This window comes from Prionailurus viverrinus, chromosome E3 (genome assembly GCF_022837055.1).
Source record: "Prionailurus viverrinus isolate Anna chromosome E3, UM_Priviv_1.0, whole genome shotgun sequence".
Lineage (NCBI taxonomy): Eukaryota > Metazoa > Chordata > Mammalia > Carnivora > Felidae > Prionailurus > Prionailurus viverrinus.
Genome location: NC_062576.1, coordinates 1,021,683 through 1,034,395, shown reverse-complemented (window position 1 = coordinate 1,034,395; position 12,713 = coordinate 1,021,683). Strand labels below are relative to the sequence as shown.

The 12,713-nt window shown below is 51.6% G+C and overlaps 1 protein-coding gene across 13 annotated transcripts in view; it reads right to left on the bottom strand.

Annotated features, from left to right (window-relative positions):
• SUN1 (Sad1 and UNC84 domain containing 1) overlaps positions 1–12,713 on the bottom strand; it is a 54,770-nt gene that overhangs the window by 8,460 nt on the left and 33,597 nt on the right. For 6 of the 13 annotated variants that reach the window (XM_047839508.1, XM_047839510.1, XM_047839502.1 and 3 more), the window contains 10 exons: positions 12,037–12,135; positions 11,394–11,487; positions 9,635–9,693; positions 9,345–9,490; positions 8,700–8,876; positions 6,145–6,231; positions 4,964–5,007; positions 3,167–3,302; positions 1,247–1,498; positions 714–798 (listed from right to left, as the gene is read on the bottom strand). In XM_047839508.1, the coding sequence (XP_047695464.1) occupies positions 714–798; positions 1,247–1,498; positions 3,167–3,302; positions 4,964–5,007; positions 6,145–6,231; positions 8,700–8,876; positions 9,345–9,490; positions 9,635–9,693; positions 11,394–11,487; positions 12,037–12,135 (1,179 nt within the window). The remainder of the gene's footprint in view (positions 1–713; positions 799–1,246; positions 1,499–3,166; positions 3,303–4,963; positions 5,008–6,144; positions 6,232–8,699; positions 8,877–9,344; positions 9,491–9,634; positions 9,694–11,393; positions 11,488–12,036; positions 12,136–12,713) is intronic. The other 7 variants (XM_047839501.1, XM_047839506.1, XM_047839509.1 and 4 more) reach the window with 2 other exon arrangements.

Below are 12,713 nucleotides of genomic sequence, written 5' to 3'. Positions count from 1 at the left end.
GCGCCCCACTAAACCGCAATTCTGTTCCTCCAAATACACCCGGGCCCTGAGCCTGGGCACGCGGGCACGCAGCACCTCCCTGACTTAATGGACCACAATTTTCTCCTTGGTGTCTTTGCGGAACCAGAACAGCATCCCCATCGCTCTACGTATTCAGCAGCCGTTTTCACGGACAGGTACCACTGGCTACTTCCTGTCTGTCATCTGTGTCCCCTACAGAGTGGCAGTCCCGTAGGGCCGGGACCCAGAACAGTCCTCACACGCAGCAGGCATTTAAACATCGCTCACTGGACACCTAAACAACACATGTTCACGTATCGAGTGCTCTCGGAAACCGTTTAAAAACCACTATTCTGGTATCAATTACTGTACTTCATTACTTAAAAAAAACACATCTTACAATGCAAAAGATCGTAAATACTTAAGCAATATTTCTGTGGCAGTAAACTCTGATGTAGCTAGAAAAATCTAAAAGCTACTCAAATGCCCCCAAATTGGGACTTTGCTGATGCCCACAGTTACACGGGCTCACGCCCATGGACGTGTGAGCATAAACACCGGCCTTCTGTGGGAGAACCTGACCACATGCTAAATCAAGAGCACCAGGGACTACCTAGTTCTAGCAGGTTTGGGGCCACATGGAATCAGGGCAGGTAGCAGCGGTCGCGTCTGCAAGCCCGCCAGCAGGTGACCACCGTGTTCAGTCTACTCACCACCAGACTCCAGGGCGAAGTCCACCATCCCGGTCTTATCTTGGGAATACAGCTTCAGGGCGTTGTTCACAAGGACACGCGCTTGCTGGATGGAGGCAACGTGCATTAGTGGGGGCCAAACAAGGCTCAGGTGTCGATAGAGAAATGAAGGCCCGATGTCTTACTAGAAAGGCATCTTCAGTTAACTGTAGCAGAATTCACAGGCACGGGGAGTGTCAGCCCTGCGCCAGACCACAGGGCCGCCACGTGGAGGTGGGACGGCACCACCCTTGACCCGGGGCTCACACACAGCCACGACGGTCACTGCTCCAGAGACGAGGCCCCCAGGCAGCGGCTGACCGGCATCGAGAGCAGCCACAGCCCGCTGAGCTGGCACCCTCTCCGCACCCCACACGGCGCCAAGCACCTCTGCGACCACAACCACATCCCTGGGGGACCCTCGTCGGGTAAGACCTCAGGATCTGCCAGCTCGGTAACCAGGTCATCGGTTCCATCACGATACACGCCTCAAACATTTCCCATTGCCTACTTACCGCTTCCGTTATCCCAGAAGCCTCGGCCTCATTCGCAGCAGACGGTGCGGTCTCAGGGCCGGAGACCTGCTGTGTCACAGAAGTGTGGCGGGTGACGCTCTCCAGCACCTGCAGCTCCAAATCCCGCAACAAACCCTGCAAATCACCCTTGCTGACGAGCCGAGAAGAAAGTTTCTGTAGCAGCCATTCCAGAGAACCGCCTTGCTCATCGGAGAACATGAGCTTGATAGTTTCTCTGACTTGGGCGTCCACCTAGTAAAATCATTAGTAAGCAGAACGTGAACTTACTGTTTTAACCAAACCATCTAAAAGCTTCATTTCTGTCACCTTAACACCTCGAAAGGACCACAAACCTTCTCCAAAACCCATAATGTAACTGTGACAACTTTCTCCCTTCACGTTAAACTCGAGGAGCTCTCCAAAAGCGTTGGAATACGTTATAGGAGGGCCGAGGGAAGGGAGGCTCCTCCAACGTGGTCGCCCTGCACGCGCCCCTCAGCAGGCACTCACTGGGGGAGTGACTCATGGGTCAGGTGCACAGAGGAAGGAGCCCCCGCTCTGCAAACTCGGTGCAGTAAGGAAGCAGTCACGTAAACAACATACGTGTGACTTTCCATGTGCCAGAAATGGCCCTGTGCTCTCGCTCTACCCGCCCCAGCTCTGTGACGGATGCGGCACGGACGGATGCACAGGAGAAAGCACAGAGTCCCACAGCAAGGCCGGGAGGCCCACCTGGCCCCTCGCACAGCTCCGCAGCGCTCCACACTAGGGACACCCTGCTCCCGCGTGAACGGCGGCCCTCGTTCACAGGCCACAGATGTGCCACGGCCTCCAGCCCTGCGAGCCCTCCAGCACTAACCCTGCAAGGTTCCTCACGGCCTCCGTGGTTCCGTCTGCCTGTCGCTCTCATTGCTGCCGGGGGCCCCAAGCGGGCTGCTGCCAGGTTCGGAATATGCATCTGTGTAACTGGCTGACATCCCAAGATCTCCCCGAGGGTGGAGGTACCCAGTCCCACCAGCCACAAGGAAGCCGTCTCCCCGAGTCAGTGCTGGGGAGGTGGGGGTGGGTCTGTCCTCCCTCTCGCGGCCACTTTGAAGGCCGAAGGACAGGTGTTCACTTTTGTCTGCAAACCCGAGGAGTGGAAACGAGTGACCCGCTCACATGCTTTGCCCACGTCCCCACTGTCTTTGCTGTGGCCAATGCCAGGAGCTCTTTGCAGAGCAGAGATGATTTCATCAACTGTATCGCAGACACTTTTTCCTAATCTACTGTCCGACTCTGACTTACGATAGCTTTTGCCATTCAAATGTTTCTTTTTCCATTTTCATGCAGCATAAATGTCTGGATTTCCTCTTTTGCATAAAGAAACTGGGGCCTGAAACATCACCGGGATATGTGGCAACAGGAAGCTAAGCGTCAGAGTGCCGTGCGAATCCACTCTGGTGAAAAGACGTACAAAATGGCCTGCCCCCAAACCAACATTGGCACGTGGCCGTCTGCACACAAAGTGTGGACAGACGCACACCTAGGTGCTAATGTGCTAGAGGAAATTCCAGGAGAGCTGAATAGTAACTATTTTATGTTAAATGTTAAATGCTATCTTAAAGGTTTAAAACTTCAGATGTAGGGTGACTCATGCGGTTAAGCGTCCGACTCTTGACTTCAGCTCAGACTGTGATCTCATTCATGGTTCATGGGATGAAGCCTTGCATCAGGCTCTGCACTGCACAGTATTGACTGTATGGGGCCTGCCCGGGATCCTCTCTGCCCCTCCTCTGCACGCTCTCTCAAAGTAAATCAATACGTACATAAGTAAATAACTTAAGATATAATAAAAATTCTAAAGAAAGTTGAAGTTCATGAACATAAAAGTTCAACTATAGTGTTTTATTTTCTATGATAAAACATTTTACAACTTGCCTTTCCATGTATCGTGCTGACTTCCTCACAACTGGTTTTCAAATGCTGCCACCTGGACAATTCTGATCTCAGATGACCCAGCTCCAGTTCCAGCTGCTTAACCATGGAAAGGAGGTGCGGCTCTTCCTCAAGCCCGCTGGGAAATCGGGAGGAGGAAGGAAGTCAGGCGTCCCCAGTCGCACACGCTTAAAGTAAACGCGTGCGATAAACACGTGGAGGGACCCACACCCCACAGACAAGTCAATACTGTAAACACAGCGACCTGTCCCACCTTAACATGGAAACTTAGAAGTTTCAAGTCAAATCCCACAGAGACCTTCTTCCACAGCAGTGCACGCATGAACACACAAACGTGCCCTGGTGTTCAGGTAAGATGTCTAACACATGCTACTTACTCCCAGAGGCTGTCAGGAGCAGGAGAAAGCTCTCAAAACTACTTAGTACTTAAAACCCACATCTCTAAAAGAAATAAATAGGGGCGCCTGGGTGGCTCAGTTAAGGGTCAGACTTCAGCTCAGGTCATGATCTCGCGGTCCGTGAGTTCGAGCCCCACGTTGGGCTCTGAGCTGTCAGCACAGCTTCGGATTCTGTGTCTCCCTCCCCCTCTGCCCCTGCCCCGCTCACCATCAGGCACTCTCTCTCCCTCAAAAATAAACAGACGTTAAAAGAATAATAAATAAATAAATAAATAAATAAATAAATAAATAATAAAAATAAAACCTGTATCTATCTCCTCAAAACTATAAAAAAGACATCTAAAATCAGACAAATTTATCAACAACCATTACAATGTTAAACATGAAATTTTCATGCTAATGGAACAGGTAACTGAACTGAAAAACGTACAGCTTCAGAGTTTGTCTTAGTAATTCCTACTTTTATGTAGAAATTGTACATTATGACGCAAAATATTGTGATATTGTATTTGCTTAGAGGCAGCTGTGGTTGGTAAGCCACCAACACTACATGTCTCCAGGCAGGAGAGTCCGGGAAAACCATTTTAGCATCCACATATCGGCATAGCAACAAACCTTCTTGTGGAAATACAGGCTCTGAAATGGAATTAAGATGTGCTGTTAACACTCATATCCATCCTGACGGAAGGATATATGGGGTCTAAAATAGTGATACGGGATCTAAGAGCCAGAGACAGGAAGGTGCAAAGTTAGAACTCATCGTCTGGTCCCCCACGTGGAGCCACAGGAGTGACAGGAGGGACAGAAGGGCACAGGTGTCATGTCACAAACACAAATGGGGGGGGGGTTGCACAGGGCCCACATGGATAAAATTGGAGGGTGTGGAAAACGATGTGCAGCTTCGAGCGTATCAAGGGAAGGGAATGGCGTACTTCCAGAAGAATCCGGGGGAGCCGATAAAGGTGCCAGAGAAAAGGCCGGGGCAGTGAGGACCCCAACAGCATGCCCCCAGAAACTGCTTGGGGACAGGGCTGTTTAGGCGGCCAAAACACAGCCCAGAGGTGTGGCACAGCGCCCCCGTCCTGTGTGTGAGAAGGCCCCTTACAAAAGGGCGGTCCTGGACGGCCAGGGGCGGCCCGCAGGAGAAGCTGCTGAGGCGGTGCGCGTCCAGGCCCAGAAGCCCACCTCCTACCGGGGCCCCGCAGGGAGCCTCTCTGTCGTCAGTGCCGCCAAGGGTCGCCCACCAAGATGCCGTGGGACTGTGTTCACCCACAAAGCCCAGTAACTAGAGGTGCACACGGGGTCCTGCCAATGACCGCTCTGTCCCACACAACAAGGAAACACAGAAGACAAAATCTTAATTTATTCAAAATTATCCTACCTAGCTGTTCTCAGCTTGGTCTGTTCTAATTCCTTCTGGATGGCCTAAAAGTGAGAGAAAGAAATCTGTTTATATACAAGAGTTACATACTAGCATTTTATAGATCAGACACTCAATTAACCATGTGTTTCCATATGAAACTACACATATTTATCTGTGAGTTTTCCCTTTAGTTCAAAGCCCAGACCTGCCTGCTAGCTGGCAGGGGAGGGATGTTTATTTTTTCAAAGAAAACTATTAGCACACACACAATGTGTATTCAGAGAGCGGTGCCCGTCACATGGGACAGCCTGATGGATTTTCCAAACAAGCAGCTCCCATAACCAGCACCCGGGACAAGGAGTGGAACACTGCCACCACCTCTGGCAAGTCTTTTCTGAACGTGGCAGGATAAGGAAATGACACACACACACACAAAGATGTGATGATGAACAGGGTCCGTTCAGAGACGCGGGAGCTAACGAGACCACAGGGAGTCGAGAACTGCGCCTCTTCAAACTGTAACCGAACGGAGGGGGGCGTCCTCCCGGCACAGAGCGAAGCGAAGGCCGTCCCTGCCCTCTCGCTTCCTTCTCCGGCTGCCCACCTCTCCTCAGTGCCACAGACACCCTGGTCAGCGGGTGACCTGAGCTCGCCTGGGTCCCCTGGGCAGGAACACGGCAGCTGCCCCAAAGACCCCCAGGGCTGCACCACGGCTCACGCTGGGTCCGAAGGTGCCCGCTGACCCTGAATCTGAGCGCCCCATGGTGTTGCTGGCTCAGATCACTGCAAACATCCTGGCCTCCCTCCTCTGCCTTCACCAACACCTGATAATAACAGCTCTTCCACCAGAAAATTAATCTGGTCAGTCAGACACAGTCACTCTGGGGGAGGCTGTGGGACATCGAGAAGAAAGAGGGGCCCTGGAACCTGGAGAGCCGGCCACAGCTCGGTCCCCCCGCTGCCACCTGAGCTCAGGGCCCCCTCAGACACCTCGGAGTCCGTGAGGCAGACACGCTAATGCGATGAAAGGGAGCTACCAGGGGTGGGAGGCAACAGTGAGAAAGATTTTTCCGTTTTACAAAGGACAACAGCAAGCCCCCTAAAAGAGGCACTTTAAAGGCTGAGGAGCGGGACAACCGGGGCCGACCCCGATGTCCTCTCACTGCTGGGGCCACAAGTGAAAGGTCGAGAATGCAAACCTCGGATTTTTCTGTCAGCTTTCCAAGAACGTCCTCTAGGTTTGAGATTCGCGATTCGTGCTCCTGGCGGAAGGTCACGGAGTCAGTCTGGGAAAGGATTGGAAAGGAACAGGAGTGAGCCCATGGTAGAGGGGCGTTAACAAGCAGCCAAGACCTGGCAGTCGCTTCTGTACAGAACCCCAAACACTCGAGGGTGCCCGGTCACGGCCTGGCATCCTGGGGTCCCTCAGGGTCCTCACCCCACCCCGAACCCCGGAGCTCAACACAGTCCCACTTCTCCAGATGCGAGCGAACGTGTGGACGCCTTGCGACTCTCAGGGGACACTGCACGGACAGCCCCTGCCGTGTGAGCCGCTCCCAGTGTGCGACACACAGCCAGGCGCCACACGTGACCTGGCGGGAGCACTTCCCCACCAGGCTGCGGAGTGCAGCCGGGAGGAAAGGGACAAAGTGCTGCACAGATGAGCTCTCCTCCGCGCTCACAACATGAGAGACAAGAGACAGACAGTTGCATCAGATGAGAAGAGTTTTCCAGCACAGGTGAACCCCAGAAAACTGCAGTTCACACTGCACACAGGTAAATACTGAAAAACGGTATAAGACGAACCCGTGAAATCTGTACGTATGCTAATTTATAACCTAAGTTTAATAAGATGAGCCCAGAATGCATAAAATTTGGTCATTTGTACTACACTAAAACGGACTCTTGGGTTTGTTTGTGGGTTTGTTGTTTTTAGCTACCATTTCTTTTCTCCACAAGAGAAGGAACTAAGTCATAGGCAAAGGAGCTCCCCACTGTTTTATCAAGGACTTCGCGGTCCTCTCGCCCCGCGGCGGTGACAGTATTCCAGGCTGCCTCAGCTAGGACCACGTGCTACCTGATGGGACTCTGCTCACCCACAAACGTTCTGCCCACGGGGACAGCTGGACTGTTGTAGGTGGTGCATCACGGATCCAGTCCAGCTATCTTGTTTTTCAAAGCGGCATCTCCCTCGAGACGGACGCGCTTCAACCCTTCCCACTATTCCCGTCCCGTCTGCAAAAAACAGGCCAAGTTCCCATTCACCCTTTCCATCTACAAAGTTCTCACCCGGCCAACAAGAACAGACCAGTCATAACTGTGCCAGCGGGACGTGACTGAAGTCATCCCAACTTTATGGTCAAGAAAACAAAAAATAAGCAACGACTGAGGAATCAATGAAGGACGCCAATGCTCCTTGAGCAGGTACAAACACTCCAAGCGTGGCAAGCTGGGGGACAAGCTGGGGACAAGCGGGGGACAAGTGGGGGGCAAGTGGGAGACATGCTGGGGGCAAGTTGGGGACAAGCTGGGGGGCACGCTGTGGGCAAGCGGGGGACAAATGGGGGGCAAGGTGGGGGACAAGCAGGGACAAGCTGGGGGTCAAGCAAGGGACAAGCTGGGGGCAAGTTGGGGACAAGCTGGGGGGCACACTGGTGGCAAGCGGGAGTAAGCCGGGAACAAGCGGGGGGGGCAAGCGGTGGGCAAGGTGGGGGGCACGCTGGGGGCAAGCGGGGGCCGTGCAGAGAAGGTGCAAACTGTGCCCTGTCACCTGAGCGTCCTCCCATGTTATCAACACATCACAATGAAAACTAGTGACGTTCCTCAGGCCAAACCAGAGTTGAGAAAAGGGTCATTCACTCCACTAACATTCCTTTTGGTCCCCATCAGGTGTGAGAAGACAGTGACTTGAAAGGTGGGTGGGGAAGGTGGTGGGCGGGGCCATGGGGTGGGCAGTGCTCCCCCAAGGCCAAGTGTGGGGGTGCTGGCGCTTAGAGACAAGAGGCAGGCTTGCCCAGGGGCACGCAGGACTAGGTCCCGTGCAGGGCCTTGGGGGTGCCCAGGCTGGAGGCCAGCGGCACCAGTGAGGGAGGGGAGATGGGCTCACGCCTTGACTCTGGTGCTGAGTGGGGAGGGGGCTCTTGGTCGAGACCAGAGACGTGAGGGAACAGCAGGTTGTTAGGGCAAGGGGCAACCCGTATTTGAAAGATTTCAATCCAAAGCATCTAAACACTGAATAAACACGCATGTTGGAACCTAAGAAAATAAACATCAGCCGTGGGGAGAGTGGACTGACAGGTCTCTCCTTGAGAATATACCAAATAAACAAGACTCTCTTCAGGGTTCCGGACAGAGAAGCAGCTACTCTTAACCGCTTGATGACCGCGAGACATTTTACATCAGACTTGAACTTTTCAAATCAGTGTTGACAGGAAGTGCAAGGCAAATCCCTACTGAGAGGAAACGTCACTGAATTGTGACAGGCCATTTTCAGATTAAGACGCAGGCCAGGAGCCACCTGCAGAGCGGGGTACCCGGGCACGAGATCTCCGCGCTGCCCGCCGGAGCTCCCGGTCACGGGACAGCACACGGCTCCCAACGACCGATTGGCACGGCCACCTGTCCCCTCCGTGCCTCTCCCACTCTTCATCCCCACGAAGAGAACAGACCCTGGGGAACTGCTGGGCACAACCTCGGAGCCCGACAGTCCTCCAGCACGTGTGGCCCCTGAAGGCCGCCCCACCGCTCTTCTAACCAGGGACAGGGTCCCGCCGCCGTCTCCGTCCATCTGGTCCACCCGCGCCTGCAGTCTCCGAAGCACAGCTGCCAGCTCTCGGAGCTTCTCGTCGTGGCCGTGACACTGTCCAGACAACGAGGCCACCTGCCTTTCCACCTCGCTCATCGGACGCCGGGGGAAAGCCTCGCCGCCGCCCTACAACAGGGACAGCAAGTTCCAACCGCAACACAAATGGAGAACTCCGTCTGGCGTCAAATAATCTGAAGTGCAGTTTTGAGTCAAAAGCACAAATCAAACACTGCAGTGAAAGGTCCCCTAAACGCTACGGATACACAGCGTGACGATGGCCGTCATCAGGGATTTTCCCCACGTGGCAGACATGGGGGGGTTGTATTTTCTTCTTCATACACTCTGTATTTTCCAAAGTAGTAAACGCTGTTTTGTTTTTTTTTTTTTAATTAAAATTAACAGAATGAGAAAATTTAAATAGGCATTACCCAAACCATCTCCTAACATTTAAGGAGCAAGTCTTAAGCCTTGCCTATCTGATGTTTAAACATACTTTCTAACACAGGGCAGGGCCCCTGCTCCCAGCAGTACGAAAACCTACTGGGAGGACTACGGATGGGGAAGGCCGGAGAAGGGGGCTTCCTGCGTGGCTACCTCTGGCGGCTGGCTCAGATGAGGGGCATCAGGTGCGAAGGTGCCCTCGGGGAGGTCCACCCTCTGGGTTCCGTGCGCACGTGTCCAGTTGAACACAGGAAGGCCTGACAGGAAGTGTCCCTGGCCACACAGGGACAGACCTGCACCTAGAAGAGGAGAGGGACCAGCTGCACGCGTATGTGCAGACAACGCTCTGCACAACGCGCACGGAGGTCCGCAGCCCTTTCCCTCCTTTCACCTTTACGTGTATCCATTAATCATCTGAGGTAAGTAGGTCGAATTCTACTTACCTAGTAAAAGTAATAATGGAATGAACAAGATTAAAAACTTGCAAATGTTTCGAAGGCACCTAGGAATAAAAAGAAAAATATTACCTTGGGAAAAAGAAAGGGCAGGATCGCCATTCCATTTTACCTCTGCGTAATTTCATGCCAAATAACCCCACTCTTATTTCAAAATGAAAGTCGACAGTATTAGAAATGCAGTTACAGCTGTCTGTCTGTTTGCAAAGTAGGCTCCACACCTAACGTGGGGCTTGGACGCATAACCCAGAGCTCCAGCGTCGCAGGCTCCCCGACTGAGCCAGCCAGGCACCCCCTCGGCGCCTACAGGGGAGCCTGTCCATAAAATGACGTCTCCTGGCCCATATTAACCATCGACTATATTCACTAACTCTTGACATGCAAGGTGCCACGCAGGGCACTAAAGAGCTTTGGTCACTAGCCACACTAAGGTCACTGGGAGCCGGAGGAACTGCCCGGTCTGGCTCCCAGTCCTGACCATCCCCCTCCCGACCTGGGTCACCCCTGTACTCTAAATGACAGTGCCTTTCCTTTCTCACAGAAGTGGTCTGAAAGATTAAACAAAAACATGAAAGCACTTTGTAAACTATTAGGTGACACAGGGGTGCCCGGACGGCTCAGTGGGTTAAGCATCCAACTCTGGATTCCAGCTCAGGTTATCACCTCACAGTTGGGAGACCAAGCCCTGCATCAGGATCCTACTTAGGATCCTCTCCCTCCGCCCCTTTCCCCCTCAAAGGCATGTGCAAACATGCGTGTGCCGTCTCTCACTCAAAAATTAAGAAATATAAATAAAGTGATATAAAATAGGCAAGACATTAATATACTGAACTATAAAAATGTAAATAGAACATAAGTCATTATAAAACATCAAATCAGGGGTGCTGGGGGCCTCAGTCGGTTAAGCGTCTGACTTAGGCTCAGGTCATGAATAAACATTAAAAAAATAAACAAAAGAGGGGCGCCTGGGTGGCGCAGTCGGTTGACTGTCCGACTTAGGCTCAGGTCATGATCTTGCGGTCTGTGAGTTCGAGCCCCGCATCGGGCTCTGTGCTGACAGCTCAGAGCCTGGAACCTACTCCGGATTCTGTGTCTCCCTCTCTCTCTGCCCCTCCCCAACTCATGCTGTCAAAAATAAATAAACAGTAAAAAAAAAATAAATAAATAAACAAACAAACAAAAAAACCCAAACAAAAAACCCAACAAATCAAATTATGTCCTGCAATTAGCACAAGGTCAGTATTTTATTATAAAAAATTTTTTAACGTTTATTTTTGAGAGAGACACAGTGCAAATGGGGGAGGGACAGAGAGAGAGGGAGACACAGAATCTGAAGCAGGTTCCAGGCTCTGAGCTGTCAGCACAGAGCCTGACGCAGGGCTCGAACTCACGAACCACGAGATCATGACCTGAGCCGAAGTCGAACACTTCACTGACTGAGCCACCCAGGCATCCCACAAAGTCAGTTCTTTAAAACACCAAGTTGAGGGGCGCCCGGGGTGCTCAGTTGGTTAAGTGTCTGACTCTTGACTTTAGCTCAGACCACGATCTCATGGTTCGTGAGTCTGAGCCCTGCATCTGGCTCTCTGCTGACAGCCTAGAGCCTACTTGGGATTCTCTCTCCCTCTCTCTCTGCCCTTCCCCCTTTGCTGTTTCTCTAAATAAAGAAATTAAATAAATAAATAAATAAATAAATGTTTAAAAACAAACAAAAAACATGGAGTTGACATGATACTGGTTTTCTTACCTTGTAAGAAGAAACACATTCAGCCAAGAAATCAAAGTAACAAACTGGTACCATCCAATCCCTAGCCACCAGAATATTCCAGAGGCTGCCTTCCCTAAAAGAGAAAACACCAAACATTCTAAAGAAATGGTCTTTGGGAAATCAAATTCCTAAATAGACAGTTTTCGTGAAGGCCAAAAGAGAGCACAAGGCAACGTGCAAACAAATATCACGTAAGTATGCTTAGATGAAATTAGGGATGGCGCACATTAAGACGCCGATCGTCACGGCAGGAATATCCATACGCTCAAACACAGGGACATCATAAGCACAAAGCAATATGGAATGCTGACAGAGCCACAGAACAATGATAAAAAGGGGAAACCCCAAATTCATGCATTCTCAATTACAGTTAACTCAAGCGGCTAGACTTAACACAGGACACAACACAGAGGAGAGACGAAGACGCTCACACACCCTCACACACCCGAGAACACAGTGTGTTAGCACTTGTACGCAACCGAGAACGAAACATGTCATGTCAAGGATCAAAGCACGTAGCCCTGAAACGAAACTTTCATCTGGTTAGATAAGTCATCTCTTGCAGGCGCTAGCTGCCCAAAGCCCTGGAGAGAGCGCTAACACAGAGAGCCAGAATAACCACCTGGAGCAACCACGGCCAACCAAAGGAGCGACAACAGTGTCTTCGACACAAACCATCCGGAAGCTCCAATCCTCTGCAGCATCTGTACCAAGAGGTGACCTGTGATAGACAAGATGCGTGCAAGAGGGGCACACTCAAAACTCACACCGGAAAACCAGCTCTCCATAGTTACCGTACAAGAAATTCCCACTGGGATCCATTTTACCAAGACTCTCAAATCAGTTACGTCAAGAGTCTCTTCTCAAGGAGAAGAAATGATCAACTATTTAAGTCCGAGCGAGATTCTGAAATTCAATTATGAAACGCCGCCGCATTCACTTCCTCCCAACGCAGGGAAGGCAGACTCCCCTACAGAGAGCCCTGAGGGTGGCGGGCAGCTACCCCCACGCCCAGCGCTGGAGCTAACAGATAAAATCTGTGGACACCAGCAGTTAACGTGCTCTAGGTGAGACCACGGTGACTCCAAAACCATAGACTTGGTCTTCACTTGATCATTCTACAAGTTAGCACTTTCTAGTGAAAAAGTATTTTCGAATGACAAACGGCAGTACCACTGGGTAACAGACTAACACGATAGACTTTGGTTATCAAACACCACGCATCACATAAGGCAGAAAAACTGCTGAAAGTTATATACGCATTTGCGTGTTGACTCCTGACGCCGTTAATTCCAACGT